This window comes from Pogoniulus pusillus, chromosome Z (assembly GCF_015220805.1).
Source record: "Pogoniulus pusillus isolate bPogPus1 chromosome Z, bPogPus1.pri, whole genome shotgun sequence".
Lineage (NCBI taxonomy): Eukaryota > Metazoa > Chordata > Aves > Piciformes > Lybiidae > Pogoniulus > Pogoniulus pusillus.
Genome location: NC_087309.1, coordinates 8,200,658 through 8,219,196, shown reverse-complemented (window position 1 = coordinate 8,219,196; position 18,539 = coordinate 8,200,658). Strand labels below are relative to the sequence as shown.

The 18,539-nt window shown below is 45.5% G+C and overlaps 1 protein-coding gene across 1 annotated transcript in view; it reads left to right on the top strand.

The window, feature by feature from the left end:
• Positions 1-17,836, top strand: part of EGFLAM (EGF like, fibronectin type III and laminin G domains) — a 128,765-nt gene extending 110,929 nt beyond the window's left edge. Inside the window, exons 19-23 of the mRNA XM_064176431.1 lie at positions 4,439-4,517; positions 5,340-5,483; positions 13,159-13,242; positions 16,045-16,148; positions 16,685-17,836. Of these exons, the coding sequence (XP_064032501.1) occupies positions 4,439-4,517; positions 5,340-5,483; positions 13,159-13,242; positions 16,045-16,148; positions 16,685-16,839 (566 nt within the window). The 3' untranslated portion in view covers positions 16,840-17,836. The remainder of the gene's footprint in view (positions 1-4,438; positions 4,518-5,339; positions 5,484-13,158; positions 13,243-16,044; positions 16,149-16,684) is intronic.
• Positions 17,837-18,539: the final 703 nt, after the last annotated feature.

Sequence of the window (18,539 nt, the reverse complement as noted above, 5' to 3'; positions counted from 1 at the left end):
TCCCAGGTGCACATTTTTCTTCCTTCCTCTGAGCCACTGTAATAGTTCAAACTGTAGATTCAGCAAAGTGTTCCAATTCCATGAAAGTGACAATGTGCACTGGGTTATTCCACTAGATGGAGATGTTTCCCTTCTGTCATGCCTGATCCTGAAAAATTCCTAGGGTTTTAAAATGTAACATCACATTCAGTCCAAAAGAGCTGACTGATGTTGTTGTCTTCACCCACTCTGTCATTTCTCACAAGCACAGACTTCAAAGCCACTGGTTTTGTTTAAACTGTGATTAATGGATTGGCCTTTTCTTCCGAAAAAGGCAATGTCTCAGAACAGCAGCAAAATTAAAATACAATGCAGGAAACCCCTTCTCTTACATTGTTGTGGTCTAACTAATAACTGAAGCAGTGTCATTCTCTGAGACGAGGAGAGAGAACTCTGGTTTTGGTTTTCTAGGCATGTGCAAGGTATTAAACTCCAGACTTCAAGATAGCATCTCCAGCAGTACCTAGGTTTCCTCAGAGATCCAAAGCAAGTGAATACTGTGCAGCTTGAGTGCATGACTGCTCAGCCAGTGAGGTTCTGGGCATTGCCTGGGCCACAGCTCCTCACCAGTCATCTGTATCTGACCTGTGCTAGACCATGAAAGCAGTGTGCCTGGCTGCCTGCTGGTACACCTGCCCAGTGGCATGGGCAGTGCAACTGCTTGGCTGGCATACCGCTATTTTCCTCCCTTTTGTAATCTGAATGCATGTCCAGCCTTCCAGGGTCACTTTGAAGTGACTTGTGCCTTTGATTTAGGCTGGATTCTGGGTGTAGTTTCCTACATGTATCCAGCCTCAATTCATTTTTAAGGATGTCCAAAACCGCAAGTTGCTTGTCTTCCATTCCTGCTTCCTGTGGCTGCAATTCAGGTGCCTCTCAAACCTTCTGCGCTTGTGCAGACTCAAGTTTTTTCCTGATGGATGTGCAGGGAGAATGGAGATAACTCCTGAACCTCAGTCCACAGCATCCTTGATGAACCTGGAGTAGATTTCTCAAAATAATCCTTACTTGTGCCTGTTCAGTAGGGCGTAGGCACAACTACAACTAATATAGGATGCACCTGTGTGTCCTTGTGATGGTTTGGGTGTTCCCTGCCCCCACACACTTTAGAAATCACTCAGACTAGTCTCAGTCGGCTCTGGGAATATAAATGAAGCTATTTATTTACAGCTAGCACAATATACAAGCAGATATTTACAATATATACAGTTATAGACAGAAATATACAAGATAAAAAAGTAATACAGAAACACAACTCCCCTCCCAGAAACCTGGGTCCCCAGGAAGGGCTCTCAACCTCCCCTGCACCTTCCCCCTGCCCCTCTCAGCCTTACCCCAGTCCTAAAGAAGAATAGCGGTTCAGGGAAGAGGTTATGAAGCAAAAGTGGGTTAGGCCAAATGGAAAGTGAGGTTAGGGAGTAAGATGTTGCTCAGCCAGCAGCCAGAGGCAGAGTGTGTGACAAAATGGCGAGAGTGTTATCCAATGTTTTCATTTCTTCTTCAGCAAGACTCTGAGGGAAGTAGACATCACCATTGTTTTCCTTTCACAGCCTATGATCTCGTTCTTCTCACCAAAACATTGTAACTTGCTTCAAACTGGCACAGTCCTGTTCCAAAAGGGTGGTTTTGTTAGTACACTCAGCTGGTATGTGAGAGACTGAAGGTGCCATCTCCATGCTGCTGGTGGACAGCTGTGACTCCATACTCTGAAAAAAAACAAAGCTCTTGTAAAGGACTGCATCTAATTTCCCAGAACTGTACATGACACAAAACTCAAATAATGGTGTTATGAGGTATATGAGATATTGATTTATACTGCAGTGGGTCACTGACCGAGGACTCAGTGAAATTTCTGATGGCATTGCTGGGTTTTATATCTTCTGTCCAAGCTATGGGCAGTGTGAAAGATATTTTTATACTTAATTGTAAGATGGTTTAGAGCAGCAAACTGTTGCTTTGCCTCAGAGCTGATCTTTGGGTAAACCACAGTGAGTCATTGGGATTTGAAAACTGAATCTAGCAGGGGGGTTTGGTGCTGGTCCTGCCTGTCTGCACCTTTGTGTGTTTCAAGCAGGCAAATATAAATACTTTGGACAAAGCAAGTTTGCTACCTTCACAGGTCATTGTAGTTGCTTATGCAAATGGGAAGCAGAGATCATGCATTTGCAGAAAGGTGGGTTTGTAACTGGATGAAGGAGATTTTTTTATGTTATAGTGAAATAAAACTAGAATGTTCTTCTTTTGTTTTGTGCTGACTCACTGCAGAGTGTGGAAGCTACTGCCTAAACAGTAAGTACTGCAAGTGATGTGAAAACTGCTCTGTCATTGTGCATCTTTATTTGCTCTGGAGAGCTGAATGCTGGATTTTCATTAAGCCTAGCAAGCTTCTGTCAATAAGCCAAGATATTTTCTGAGGTTATATTGCACTTCCTTAAACCTCATCCTGTTGATACTTTGCAATGCATCCATAGCACCTCTCAAATGTGAAGCAGTGGCTGTACACTGTTTCTGTATCCACAGAGCATCAGGGCCAGGAACCCAACTAAGCATTTTGGAGGCAGATGCTATTTTAGACTGCCCTGCAGGTCAGAGCTCCCTCCTACTTGTCATGAGAGCTTTGGTCCATGTCTGTGAGCTTGTGAGGAGCAGAGATTGAAGGTATATTTAGTTCTAGGTCACCTTACTGGCCCTGTTCTGGTTGCAAAGATCTTATATGCATCCAAGGATACTGATAGCATTCCTTTGGTTTTCTTTGATCAGATTCAGTGCAGCAGGTGAAAAGCAGTCAGAAGATCAAGAGCTTATCAAACTCTGTAGAGGAAACCAGAGCACTAGAGCAAGGACAAGGAGTCCTGCATGGCATGGGCACATTCCCCTGTTAAAGGCAAGAACAGCAGGGTTCTATTGCCAGCATGGGTTGTGATGGGGAAATAAGGGCTCCTTTCATGCTCTACTGCCATCCAGTGTGGTAGAAACAGCCTAGTGCAGAAAGCCTCGGACCTGGCGACGAATCTTTCGCAATCTTCCAACAGTGCTGGCAGGCTGCAGGCTGTGGCTGCCTGTGATGGTTTCTTTAGACACATTAGGCAACTTTCCTGATTTCACTAGAGAAGAATATAGGTGTTTGTGGCTACCTAAATTTCTCAGTCTTGGCACTTAAAGCTAAATTTCACATTGCTGTTGTTAACTGCCAGTTGTTGTACGTAGACATTACAGTGTGCTCTTAAAGTGAAGCCAGCTTCTGCATTGCGTAAAGAAACCAAGTATGCCTGCTCTGAAAAGACTGAAATTTAGATAGGGTTAGCTGTGGATTGAAGGCATTAATTCTCAGGAAGAAAATAGGATGAAGGCAGTTATGTTAAGGAATTTATGAAACTGGCTTGTATTAATACAGCAGTCAGTTACGGGAGATCAGCAGCACCCTGTAAGACACTCAACTTGGAAGAATATCTGCTAAGGCCAGAGCTCATTACCACCCAAAGGCTCTGTATGTGAAGTGATTTATATCACACATCAGAGCTATTTTGCCAAAATGTCCATGGGCAGTGGTACAGCAGCTCCAGGCCTTGTTGCAATGTGTGCTGCTGCCCCAGCCCCAGGGCTTTCCCTAGAGAAGTAGGAGATGCTGTGCAGGGAACACTGATGAGCTCTGAGCAAAGCACCTTCCAACACAGCACTGCAGCATATTGAATGCACACACCACCATATTGTACAGCCTCTCTCACACAGTCTTTAGTGTAGTCTCAGTTGCCTTCAATAGTCTATAGGGACTATTAGGTGAACACTTGTATGTCCTCTCTGGAGATAGCCTCTACTGGCGCTGCACCACAGAACTGAGCCCAGAGTGAGCAGTAGGCTCTCTGTGCAAAGTCACATATACATAAAGGAGAAGGTGGGGAGGCCACAAGTGCTTCCCCCCAGCTTTGCTTTGCAGGAGTCAGAGATCCTAGCACATGCTCTCCCCTTGAGATCCAGGGAGGAGTTTCTTAAATGCAGAGCAAAAGGTAGTTAATGCATAAACCTTGGCAGGAGTTGCCTTGAGCCACATGAGAGAAACAGAGAATGTGGAAACAGAGATTAAAATAAAATTTGTAATGTTTTGCCAGTACTTCTTGATTTCCAGCACTAACATTTATGTAGAGAAGTACATTAGGCCTGTGACATGAAGGCTGGAAGTAGAGCAACTGTCCAGAGCTTAAACTATCTCAGCTACTGCCCCTGCATTTAAGTAGCTACTGGTGGTGCCTTTCTGTACACCAATGTGAGTTCAGCTCAGACCTGTGCCATTGACAGGTACCTGTCAATGGAGGAAATAAACCAAGAGAACAGCTTTGTCTCCTTTTACTTTTGCATCTGTCTCTGTGTCAGCTAACTGACCCCATCTTTATTTACTTTTCAGCCATTACAGAAGCCATTGAAATCCCACAATTTATTGGTCGCAGTTACCTCACATATGATAATCCAGACATACTAAAAAGGTGATGTATCTCCTGTGAACATAAATACTCTGTCAGCCATTATAGTGCTAGGAGCTTTATTTGGGAGGCTGTTGCCAATTTAAGTGTTTTAAGCTGTACTTGCCTTATTTCTAAAATGCAGGGGGAAAAAAAACATACTCCACTGGCTCAGTTTGTTACAGCATCTGAGCACCTTGCAGCTTGCAGACCAGTGGAGTGTACAGTATATGTCTGGTGTGGAGAAGAACAGGTATGCAATCTCAGAGAGCAAAGAACAGTCATACAGGACCTGCATTTGTAAAGGCACTAAGGATTCTAGGCCTTGCTTTAGCCTGAAATTTTTGCCCTCACCTTCTTTTCGATTGCTTTTTATCCCTAGAAGATGCCCAAATTCCAGCAAATTGTGTGTTGTTTCAATGAATTCTTACACCTGCCTATATTTCAGCTACAGGCTTAGAGGAGGATTCACAAATATCCACACATAGAGAACTTCCTGATTTGCCCTTCCACTGGCTTGTGAGGGCATCAGAGGTACTGGATGTTCTCAAAATTCCCTTGGTAGCCTGTGCTTTTTCTTATTTGTGTGGACTGACTGAGTAGCTGTGGTATTTGGGATTCTGGAGGAACAAGTTCAATTCCCCCCACTCCAAAATGCTGGAAATGGGAATGTTAACCAGAGCTCCTCACGCTATTAAGCATGCAAGCAAGTTGCAAGACAATAGTCCAGAAGACCAGTGGAGAAGAAATACTGCATCACCTTTTATGGTCTGTTTTTGGAAGAAGACTGTCCTAGCTCAAAAATTTGCTTTTGTTTCTCTTTTTTTCTTTTGTACCTTTCAACAGAGTATCAGGATCAAGAACCAACGTGTTCATGAGGTTTAAAACCACAATGAAGGAAGGACTTTTGATGTGGAGAGGAGACAGTCCCATGCGACGGAACAGTGATTTCATTTCTTTGGGCCTTCAAGAAGGAGCATTAATATTCAGGTAAACATTTCATAGAATCATAGAATCAACCAGGTTGGAAGAGACCTCCAAGATCATCCAGTCCAACCTAGCACCCAGCCCTGGCCAGTCAACCAGACCATGGCACTAAGTGCCTCATCTAGTCTCCTCTTGAACTCCTCCAGGGACGATGACTCCACCACCTCCCTGGGCAGCCCATTCCAATGGCAAATTACTCTCTCTGTGAAGAACTTCCTCCTGTCATCCAGCCTAGACCTGCCCTGGCACATCTTGAGACTGTGTCCGCTTGTTCTATTGCTGGTTACCTGGGAGAAGAGAGCAACCCCCACCTGGCTACAACCTCCCTTTGGTAGTTGTAGACAGCAATGAAGTCACCCCTGAGCCTCCTCTTTTCCAGGCTAAACAACCCCAACTCCCTCAGCCCAGTTTATCTCCATTATTTCTCTTGCAGGCAGTTGACAGGGTGTTATGAAGGGGAAATTAATTAATGAGAGATGGTATTTTTTTCCAAAAATAATATTGTTTATTAATTTTGATATTCAGAACTCTCAGCACCCCTGACCACTGATTTTACTAACAATAATTGGTGCTTTGCACTGCCATGGAAACATTTTACAGATAATAACCTGCAAAATATATAAACATTGAACTGGAAGAGAATGTTCTTGTGGCCAAATGCTGCTTGCTTGCCCACTAGATGGACTCAAGGAGCTCTTTCTGCTTATGGCAGAAGGCAATGGAGAATTACAAAAAGGCTTTTAAGTATTTACTCACTACATTATTATTACCCAACTAGTCACAGTCCCAGACTGTGCCCAAAACGCTTTCAGGGAACTCCATCTTGTCGGCTGCTGAGACTTGATTCTTCCCAGGCTTCTGGGGAAAGGAGGCAGACAATCTCTGACCTTGTGTCCTGGATCCTCTGGATAATCTGTGTATCTCCAGGACTTCTAGTGTTAACAGGAGACTTTCAGGTGCAGTCAGGATGTCTTGCAATGTGCAGCCCCAGCACAATGTCACGCTGGCTATGCAGGCCAATTGCCTGGAGGCACTCGGAGTCTGTTCCTGGTAAACTCGTGACAGTGGAGTTTCCAGGCAAACAATAAAGCAGTGAACAACAGCAGCAAGCAAGAAAAGCATGGCAGAGCACACTGCGTTTACCTGAATATCTCCTTTTATCAATGTGGACTGAGAGCAATGGGCCTTTGGATACAGAATAGCCAATCAGAATGGCAGTTAGCCAAGCATGACCATATTAGGTAAAGTCATAAGCTTGTTTTACCCAAATTTGGGAAAAGCACAGGCCTTGCACAAGGCAGGCACAAGCTAAGTGTGTGTACCTTGTTTACCACAGGACCAAGACAAGTCTGGGCAGGCCAGAGTCCTTAGACTTAGTGGCTCCCAGTTCTTTTGTCTTATTTACCGTGGTTGGTTCTCCCCTTAACAGGATGGAGAGCAGAAAAATATGCCTGGTCAAGCCAGGACGTGTATAAGCCTATCTTGGGCCTATCTGGCCCACCATGACACAGGGCTCGAAGAAATTGTCATAACACTTGCAGTGTGCTTACGCTTTGGCGTAGTGTGAGACAATTATATCCTCAAGATTTTGTGCAGTGGTGGTCCAGGAAAGAGGGAAACATGCAGCGAGGTTTGCATTGCTCTCACTCCCTCTCTCTCTCCCTCCATCTCCTTGCCATTTTTAAGACACCTGGTTGTTACTCTGATTTGCTTGAAGTCATCGTATGAGGGTACAAGTAGCATCAGTAACTCTTCTCTGTGGCTTCCGAAATGCTCGTGGTCTCAGTTAAGCAGAGCAGCTGAAGGGTTTGCAGAGAGAGCAAAGGTCAAGGAAAAGTTCTGCTGACTGCTGTGCTCACTGCAGGCTCATTCTGCAAAGGAGACTGCATGTGGGAGCAGAGCTTCTGCTTTCTCAGCCCTCTAAATGTTCAACCCTGTTAGACAAACATAGCTGTTTCCATGCTTTGTAATTGCCACCACCCACAGAACCACTTAATTAAGAAACAAATGGTACTACTGTCAGAGAGCTGGAATTGGGAAGTGTTCGAAAACACTAAGCTGAACTTGTGTTCTCTCTCCTAAATCCCTCCCTTGGCAGATACTTAGGGACGCTCCATGCAACTTTTTGCTTTTGAAACCCCTACCTTTCCTCATGATCCTTTTTTAGGCTGTGTTAGGCAAATACTGCAACAACTAACTAGAAATACTGTCATTGTTATGGACTGTTGTGAGGCACAACATCATATCAACTGAAGCATAACATCATATTGATTAAATAACACAGAATCACAGAACCTGAGAAGTTGGAAGGGATCTGCAGAGATCATTGAGTCTAGCACCCCTGCCAAGGCAGGATCCCCTAGGGTAGTTCACACAGGAATGCATCCAGGTGGGCTTGGAAAGTCTCCAGAGAAGGAGACTCCACAGCCTCTCTGGGCAGCCTGTTCCAGGGCTCTGTCACCCTCACTGAAAAGAAGTTTCTCCTCATGTTGAGCTGAAACATTCTCTGTGCCAGTTTGTAGCTGTTGCTCCTTCTCCTATTGCTGCTGACCACTGAAAAGAGCTTGGCCCCAGCCACTTGACACCTACCCCTCAGATATTTGTACACATTGATCAGATCTCCTCTCAGCCTTCTCTTTTCCAGACTAAACAGCCCCAGGGCTCTCAGTCTCTCTTCCTAGGGGAGATGCTCAAGTCCCTCAGTTGTCCTTGTGGCTCTCTTCTGGTGTCTCTCCAGCAGGTCCCCATGTCTCCTGAACTGAGGAGCCCAAAACTGGACACATAATTCCAGATGTGGCCTCACCATAGTAGAGCAGAGAGGGAGAAGAACCTCCCTAGCCCTGCTGGCCACACTTTTCCTGATGCAGCCCAGGGGATGCCATTGGCTCTCTTGGCTGTCAAGGGCACATTGCTGGCCCATGCAGAACTTGCTACCCACCAGCACTCCAAGGCTTTTATCCACAGAGCTCCTTTTCAACAGGGCAGCCCCAACTTGTACTGCTGCCTATTGTTATCCCTCTCCATAACAATGATTTTTAAATCATTTCAGGTAATTCAAACTACCTTTTACTTGATGCACCTGGTTGTTGTTTGCTACTAGACACATAGTCAGGTTGCACATTTCTATTTCAGTTATAGTCTTTTTTTTTTTCCCCTTTCATGTGATATTCTGTGATCAACTTTGCAAAAAAACTTTGTTTCCTCATTGCTTTATAAATAAGGAACTGACTCTGCAGAAATGGTGCATTTTGAAAATGTCTTTGGGAGAGCCTGGTAGAAAGTGGCCACTGTTCTATTCCCTCCATTTTCTAGGCTCACTGCATTTTTAATAGGGTTGTTACTTTTCCCAGAAATGAAGATACACAGAGGTTTTAGTCTGAAAGACCTGAATTTGAGTTAAATATCTGCACCTTCCTCATGCTTTTAGTAAAAGTAGGATCCCAAGTTAAAAATGTCATTGATTGCTCTGTACTGACAGAAGACAATGAAAAGGGCAAAAGATGAAAAGAGAAATAATAGATCTTCTTTCAGAAAGACTAATCCTCGTGCCACTTTGGGACTACTGGTAGATAGTAGCTGAAGATGAGCCAGCAGTGTGCCCAGATGGCCAAGAGAGTCAGTGGCATCCAGGCCTGTGTCAGGAAGAGTGTGGCCAGTAAGACAAGGGAGGTTATTCTTCCCCTGTACTCAGCACTGGTCAGGCCACACCTTGAGTGCTGTGTCCAGTTCTGGGCTCCTCAATTCAAGAGAGATGTTGAGGTGCTGGAACATGTCCAGAGAAGGGCAGCAAGGCTGGTGAGGGGCCTGGAACACAAACCCTATGAGGAGAGGTTGAGGGAGCTGGGGACTCAAGGGTGACCTCATTGCTGTCTACAACTCCCTGAAGGGAGGTTGTAGCCAGGTGGGGTTGGTCTCTTCTCCCAGGCAGCCAGCAACAGAACAAGGGGACACAGCCTCAAGTTGTACCAGGGGAGGTCTAGGCTGGATATTAGGAGGAAGTTGTTGCCAGAGAGAGTGATTGGCATTGGAATGGGCTGCTCAGGGAGGTAGTGGAGTTACTGTCCCTGGAGGTGTTCAAGAAAAACCTGGATAAGGCACTTAGTGCCATGGTCTAGTTGACTGGCTAGGGTTGGGTACTAGGTTGGAGTGGATGATCTTGGAGGTCTCTTCGAACCTGATTGATTCTTTGATTCTATGGTTCTACTTTTCCACCTTTTGAGAAGTGAGTTCAGGATTGTGTTAAGGCTGTGAAATGGCCAGCCCAAAATTAGATATTGTTGCTGTGGTCCAGTTTGAAATTCAAACATACTTTTTCTTTTCTATTTTCTGTGACCTAGCAGAGTAGGTTCTGTGGACCTCTAACTGCTGCTATAAGCAGTGTCTGTTGTACTCTGCTTCTGTAGGAGGTAGGAGATTCTCTTTCATTAGGGATATAGATCTAATTATTATAATCAAAGATCTAACACTTAGATACAATCCAGAACACCCAAATCTCTCTGTAACTCTCAACCTGCATCCTGAGTATAAAATGATGTTTCTTTGAGACTCACTTGAAGCTCTGAGGAGGAATCAGATTTAGGACAACCATATTGCTCTGGCCAGTTCCTGACTTAGCAAGCTGGCCATTAACTGAATTCCAGGTTCAACTTTGTTTGGAAAGGTAATCACAGAATCATAGAATGGTTTAGGTTGGGAGAGACCTCAAAGCTCATTCAGTTCCAACCCTCCTGCCATAGGCAGGGACACCTCCCACTAGAACAGATTGCTGAAGGCCTCATTGAACTTGGCCTTGAACACCTCTATGGAGGGAGCATCTTAGTACCTCCCTGGGCAACTGGGTAATAGTGTTGATAATAGAATCATAGGATCAACCAAGTTGGAAGAGACCTTGTCGTGGAGGGGTTTCTCTTAATCCTTCTTTATTAGGGGAAGGTGAGAAATTAATCTGAGGCGGTATTTATTTTTTATAAAATTATTTATTAAAATTAATATTTACAAATTTGTACCACCCCCAACCACTATGTAATTAAGTTCGTTGTGCAAGATTATGAAAACAGTAGGTATATATTTACAGGGATTTGATTATTAAATGGAAATATCAAATTATCATCAACTATAGACAGAGAGAAAGATTCCCTTAGGCTTAATGCCTCTTAACAACTATACTGTCTGCCCAGGAAGGGCTGAAACTGTCTCTGCTCTTCAGACAGAGGTAACTTATTTTACAAAGGAATTAAAGCTTGCTTAGATGTGTTGCTCTTAAGTATTAATCATTAATCACCCTCCCGGGATTGTGTCACAGCGTGTGCCCAGTATTCAGGTCTGGGTGAGGCTGGAATCTCTCTGGGCTTGGAGGTGAATGATAAGTGTTCCCAGTCACAGTATCACAGTACCACAGTATCACCAAGGTTTGAAGAGGCCTCACAAGTCCAACCCTTTACCACAGAGCTCAAGGCTAGACCATGGCACCAAGTGCCACGTCCAACCTTGCCTTGAACTGCCCCAGGGACGGCGACTCCACCACCTCCCCGGGCAGCCCATTCCAGTGTCCAATGACTCTCTCAGTGAAGAACTTTCTCCTCACCTCCAGCCTAAATTTCCCCTGGCGCAGCCTGAGGCTGTGTCCTCTTTTTCTGGTGCTGGCCACCTGAGAGAAGAGAGCAACCTCCTCCTGGCCACAGCCACCCTTCAGGTAGTTGTAGACAGCAATAAGGTCACCCCTGAGCCTCCTCTTCTCCAGGCTAACCAATCCCAGCTCCCTCAGCCTTTCCTCGTAGGGCTTGTGCTCGTGGCCTCTCACCAGCCTCGTAGCCCTTCTCTGGACACGACAGTCTCCGGGGTAAACAGGATTTCTCTGACCTTCTCTCCTGGTGTAAAGTGGTCTCTGCCTCGGTGCTGCTGCTTCTGGATGCCGGTGTCCAGGGATGATCAGCTGGCAGGATTTCCAGGTGCAGGAGGAGGACTTGTCCGTGTGACTTCTGACACGGTTGCCTGTACGGCTAGCAGGCTGTGTTTGTAGGTTAGCAGACAGTCTGGAAGGTCTGCTGAGCCTAGATCTTTCCAGGCTTACAGGCCAGCTGGCAAGCAGGGTCTATGCCAGGCTGCAGGGAGACTTGAGCTCCATAGGCAAATGCAAGGATAGCAGCCAGTGTGTATGGCTGCTCTAGGCTTAGGCAGGGGCTCTCAGCTCCCCATATATGTATGAAGTGCAGGCGTGCAGGCGCTCTGCTTCTCAAAGGGCTCACAGACAGCTTCACTGCACCTTGAGTTCAGTGCAAGAGGGCTGAGCCTCATAAGTAATGTTTGCAAGTGAGTTAGGCCTGATCCTATGTCTAGGCCATGCAAGCAGGTCTGTGCTGCTATGTGGATCAGAGCTGAGTTTGAACAGTTAAGTCTGAACTCTCTGAATGCTCTGAATGCTCTGAACACGTGGTGCACCTTTGCACCCCTCTTTATAGACTCTGAGCCGAGATTCATGGCTCATTTGGCCGTCTTAAGTGACCAATCAGGTTGGCAGTAAGCCAAACCTTACCTTAATAGGCAGTAGATGTTTGCCTGGACCCTCTCAATAGGGGATTACCTGGGCAGACCCCAGGGGTACATGGACTGGGTGTGTGTGTGTTACACAACCTGTTTACTGCCATGGGTCCCTGGCAGAAAAACGTGTCAAGGCATGTAGAGGCATAGAGAAGCCTCAGTTTTGGGGCTGCTGTCCCTCCACCACATACCTCCAAGATCATCCAGTCCAACCTAGCACCCAGTCCTATTCAGTCAACTAGACCATGGCACTAGGTGCCTCATCCAGGCTTTTCTGGAACACCTCCAGGGACAGTGACTCCACCACCTCCCTGGGCTGCCTATTCCAATGGCAAATCACTCTCTCTGGCAACAACTTCCTTCTAACATCCAGCCTAAAGTGTTGGTCTACCTTGGTAAAGGCTGCAGGCCTGGAAGAGCTAGCTCGTATTAATTCATTATGCTTGCTTAGGCAGCTGAGTACCCAGCATCTCACTGTGCTGGTGCTGCAGCAGCTACTTCACCTTCATGAAGGTCAGCCCAAATTTCTGGGACCCAGATACTAAGGTGCATAAAGTGTAAAGATGATGGTGCTGTGTCTTCTGAGTAGTATTTGTAGCATTGAGCACAAAGAAATAAAGAGAGCTGCAACAGAAGCAGGGAATTCATGCTTACTTCTGCATTTATTTATTTGGCTTTGCCCTTTCTAACATCACAGGTCTCAAGCTTCCCTATAACTCAGATGATTTGTAGATCTGTGCTTGTAGTCATTTATTAACTGCATTTGTGTCCTCCTATATCTTTCAAGGCAAAGGTTTGTTGGTCAGTGACCTTCATCACTTCCTGTTCTGGGAAGGAACTGTTGTGCAGAAGTCTTTTTCTTGCTCCTGTGGGGTGGTGGTGATGGTTCTCACTCTGATCTGGGAAGGAGGGAATTTTGCCTGTAGCTCCACGAGTGTGACTTTGCCAAATAAGTACACTGCTGTTGGGGTTCCAAAGGATGCCACAAGTCACCTTAGGATTTGAGCCATAAGGGGAGCTGTAGGGGCTGAGCGAGTGAGGCATAGAGAACACCTGAGCAGTTTGGCATGCATCTGGTCTTTCCAAGCCAGCCAGATACAGTGTAATTAATTGTTTGGGTTTTTTTCCCCCCCAATTATAGCTACAATTTGGGCAGTGGCATTGCTTCCATCACGGTGAATGGCTCTTTCAGTGACGGCCGGTGGCACAGGGTCAAGGCTGTTCGGTAAGTGGCCATGCTTCATCTGGGAGGTGTTGTGGAGCTGCCCCTGCTGTTAAAAAGTGCCTACTATCATGTCTTGGTGCTGGTCAGATGTGACTCACTGTGGCTCCATGCTCTGACATAGTTTAGGAGTTGCACGCCTAAAGTTAGCAGCCTGACTGTTTGAGGACACAAAGATTTCTGTTTTAGAGGTGACAGTGCCAACTCTGAACAGCTCAAGGCAGGCTGCCAAAGTCACACAGGGCTATTCTGGGTCTGTGACAGGCATTCTACTAAACCCATACTGTTTGGGTTAAAAGTATTTTTTTCTTTAGTGTCTGCATTTTGAAATTCCCTAGCGAGCATTTTGTGGGCTGGCACAAGCACTGCAGCACCAACAGGGTATGTCTACTTCTTTCTGTTTGGAGGAGGTGTAGACGTGTTGCAGCGAATATATAACTCTTATTTATAACTCATTACCTCATGGGAGGCAAGTGTGCCCAGAAGAGAAAGTAAATGTTCTCTCTCTTGATGAGATGTTGGTTCCCTGGAAATCACAGGCTGATATTAGCACAACTTGTTACCAAATTTCAGTGAAAACAGATGACTGTCAAAGAGCTCTTCTCTCAGTGCAGTTATTGACCATATATGAAACAACAGTGTTTCCAAAAGCTCTACTAAGAAACAAAACTGCTTGTGGTTATGTTTTACCTTAGCTCACCTACTTCTTCCCTTCCACTGTTGTCTTTGCTGTTTACTTTTTATATTTGGGAGTTTGGAAGTTACCTCCTGTGCTAGTTTGAGGCTAGCTGGAATATTTTGGTGAAAGATATTAGATTATAGGCTGTGAAAAGGAAACAGTGGTGGTGCCTACTTCACTCATAGGCTTTCTGAGATGTATCAAACCAAGAACATAAATATAGATAACACAGTTGCTGTGTGTCTCTAAGTGCCTGTACTTTTCTCTCTGGCTTGCTTTCTGTGTAGTTAATCCTTCTGCTTCCTAACGCCCCTCGGCGATTGTCCAAACTCACCTTGCACATAAGACAAAGTCTAGGGTAAGGTAGAGGGGGGGACAGAAGGTGGAAGGGTGGTTGGGAGCACCTCCTAGGGACTCAGGATTCTGGGAGGACTGTTGTGTTTCTGTATCACTTTTTAGCTTGTGTATTGCTGTCTGTAGCTGTAATATATCTGCTTATATATTGTGCTAAGCTGCAAATGTAAAGCTTCATTCCTTAATTTCCAACCAGCTGAGTCTAGTCTGGGTGATTTCATAAGAGTGGGAGGGGCAGGTAACACCCAAACCATCACAGCCCCTACCACACCCAATGAATTCAACCAGACTAGATTCAGATGGCTGGAAGTTAAGGAATGAAGCTATATTTACAGCTTAACACAGTTTACAAGCAGATATATACACAATGTACACAAATATTTACAGTTAAATACAAGTTAAAGGTAGTACAGAAACACAAGAGCCCTCCCAGCAATCAGAGTCCTCAGGAGACTCCCAACCACCCTTCCACCTTCTTTCCACCCCTCTACCTTATCCTCTTACGTGCAAGGTGAGGTGCAAGTATCAACAAGGCTGGTTAGAAGCAGAATGATTAGTTGGGTTACACAGATCCAGGCAGAGCAGCAGAAGCCCAGGAAGAAAACACAGACACTGAACTCTGACAGATAGAGCTTTTGTCTTATCTGTGTTTGTGTCCTTGTTTTTATACGTCTCAGTGAACCTAAGAATGGAGCAGACATCAACATTGTTTCCTTTTCAAAGTGTATAATGTAGTTTTTCTCATTAAAATATTCAAATTTGCCTCACAGGATCACAAGATCACAGGATATGAGGGGTTGGAAGGGACCCAACGAGATCATCGAGTCCAACCCCCCCTATCAGAGCAGGACAATCCTATCTAACACAGATCACAGAGGAACACATCCAGACAGGCCTGGAAAGTCTCCATAGAAGGAGACTCCATGACCTCCCTGGGAAGCCTATTCCAGTGCTCTGTGACCCTTACAGTAAAGAAATTCCCCCTTGTGTTGAGGTGGAACTTCTTTTGCTGCAACTTACACCCATTGCTCCTTGTCCTATCCCAGGGAGCAATGAGCAGAGCCTGTCCCCTCCCTCCTGGCATCTTTCAGATACTTATAAACATTTATCAAATCCACTTTCAGTCGTCTTTTCTCCAGACTAAGCAGCCCCAGGTCCCTCAGCCTCTCCTCATCAGCCATGCCCTCCAGTCCCCTCATCATCCTCGTAGCCCTCCGCTGGACTCTCTCCAGCAGATCCCTGTGCCTCTTAAACTGGTGAACTCAAAAGTTAACACAGTATTCAAGATGAGGTCTCACCAGGGCAGAATAGAGGGGGAGGAGAACCTCCCTTCATCTGCTGGACACACTCCTCCTAATACACTCCAGGATCCCATTAGCCTTCTTGGCCACAAGGGCACATTGCTGTGCCATGGTTAACTTGTTAAACCAGTGCAGTTTGATATTCAGCAGCTCATCATAAATGTCCAGCTTTGCCTCTGTCCTTGCTCTACAATTTACTTTTTCCCTTGTTTTCTCTCTTCCACAAATGTGTTCCATGACCTTCACAGGTCTCTGATGTCTTAGCCCCTGCAATCTCCCGCCTTGAAGGGTCTGGATTGGTGTAGTGCTGTGGTGTTTGTGAGGCTACTCAATTCAGACCGAAACCTTTGCTGTGGACCTGCAGAGCACTGGGTTGCCCTGGTGCTCTAGTGAGAGGGAGTTGCTGCTGCTACCCTTCCTCCAGCCTAACTGCAGCCTGGCTGCATTAGAGTGGCTTGTGTTTTGTTTCAGGGATGGACAGTCTGGCAAAGTAACTGTGGACGATTATGGTGCTAGGACTGGTAAATCCCCAGGGAAGATGAGGCAGCTGAACATCAATGGAGATCTCTATGTAGGTGAGTGCTGACTGTTAGTGGTCAGGACCCAGACATGTTTTTGTGTTTGTGATGTTGGCTGCAAGGCAGGACATCCCAGCTCTTATCCATCTCAAAGTATAGGCTTCATAGGGCAGCCTCTGGCCCCTCACAGCTTGATTTTTGTGGGGAGGCTTCTGTGTGTGAAACTGGGCTGAGCTGGTATGAGAAAGGACCAGCACCCTGGGGTGCACTGTGGTACATCCAGTAGATACTTAAAGTGAGTGGCAGCTGCAAACCCAGCTCCTTTTTGGGACTCTGGGAACAAGCTTTATCAGCTCTTACTGGTGCTACTATTTCTGCAATAAATTTTTAGTACCTTGTTTTATATCTCCTTTTTGCCTCTACACTTTTGAGTCCATAAAAGATAAAGTAAAAACAAATGGAGCAACCTGTAAATTAAAATTCACTTCTGAGGTGTGCTGGGGGTGTTAAGAGTTTTGCTGACTGTGCAGTCTGCCAAGCAGGAGCAGACACCTATGCTGGTGAAGAGTTTCTCATCACTGCCTTTCTCTCAGGTGGGATGAAGGAGATAGCCCTGCACACGAACCGGCAGTACATGAGAGGCCTGGTGGGCTGCATCTCCCACCTCACACTTTCAACTGATTACCACATCTCACTCGTGGAGGATGCCACTGATGGGAAGAACATCAACACATGTGGGACCAAGTGACAAGAGAGGAATCCCAGTGCTGAGGACCCATCTTGTGCTTGTGTGTGTGGCTGAGCACAAGCTGGCTGCCACAGTCCTCTGTGACCAGCCCGTGTTTGCCATCTGGAAGGTGACAAAGCCAAAGGGAAACACCAAAAAAAACCCCAAAAATCCAACACCAAAAATCACCCAAACCATCTCCTTTCCTCTCCTTACCTGAACAAACTAAACTGAGTATTTTGTGTAGGAAGTGTCCCCTCTGCTCTTTAATGTTTAGGAAACATTAGGTTGTGCATTGATGCAAATGGCAAAAAAAAAAAAGTGTCATGTTATGGGTAGCTCAATGACTGTGTTGTGGTCCTTAGGCTGTCTGTTGTAATACCAGAGAAAGCAGTCTTAGCACCTGTGTTCACCCCAGCCTGCACTAGTACTGTGACTGTACTGAAACACTATCATCAGGCAGTGCATCTATGCATTCAGATTTATGTGCTGGGGTGTGCAGCTCTCTATGCCACTCCCTGGTTTAGCTAAATCATGTTTCGTCCTGTGTAAATAACAGCTACAGTGACTGGTTTCAAAATATTGCTGTTTGTTGAGGAGAAAAAAAAATTCTTCAAGTCTACTTTTTTTTTTTTTTAATTGTTATTATTATTACAAGCAACACAATCAGTGAACCAATTTTGTAGAAGCGATTTTATACTTGTTATATTTTTTATAGCAGAAGCAGACCTGCTTTACATGGTTATCACTTTTAACATTTAGACCTACTATACAATTTAGCCCTTTGCACAGTTTCCTAACAAATAGCAGTGACCTGTGGTTTAAATTTGTTACATGAGAAGCTCAATGTCTGTATTTTACAGTCTCGATGGGGATATTTGTGAGTTATGACCAGCTTTAAATCTTAATCTTTCTGTTTTGTAAATTTTGACGGTTCAAAATTGTACATTATTATGTTTTCTTGTCTTAAACTGATTAAAATATTAGGGAAAGATTAAAAACAAACAAACAAAGCGTTCTACTGTGGTATTGCAAATAATTTTTTTTCCTCCTTGTCTGGAAAGTGAGAAAGTGGATGTGCAGGAGACCTCGTTGGGCCACAGTCCTCTTAAAATAAAGTCTTTTCTAGGCAGTGAACCAACATTTATGCAACCTTGGTTGCCAAACTGTAATTTAAGCAGGCAGAGTGCTGTCGAGACACTGAAGAAATGGTCCAGAATTTCATAATTTATAGATTTTATTTTTTTTCTTCTTAACTCTTTGTTCAAAGCAGACTGATGAGCCATCAGGGAAGAAGAGAGACCCACCATGCAGCACGGCGCCCCACAAGTGCATGCCGACAGCAGGAGAGGCACAAACCTCAGCAGTGCAGGCTCCTGCAGGACCTGGGCGTCTGGGTTGGTGGAAAGCTCAACATGAGCTGGCAGTGTGCACATGCAGCTCAGACACCAACTGTGTGCTGGGCTGCAGCAAGAGCAGCGCAGGCGGTAGGGCAAAGGAGGGGATTCTCCTCCTCTACTCTGCTCTCATGAGACCCCACCTGGAGTACTGTGTGCAGTTCTGGAGCCCCCAGCACAAGAGGGACATGGAACTGTTGGAGTGAGTCCAGAGGAGGGGCATGAACATGACCAGAGGGCTGCAGCAGCTCTGCTATGAGGACAGGCTGAGAGAGTTGGGGCTCTTGAGTCTGGAGAAGAGGATTTGAGGAGACCTTATAGTGG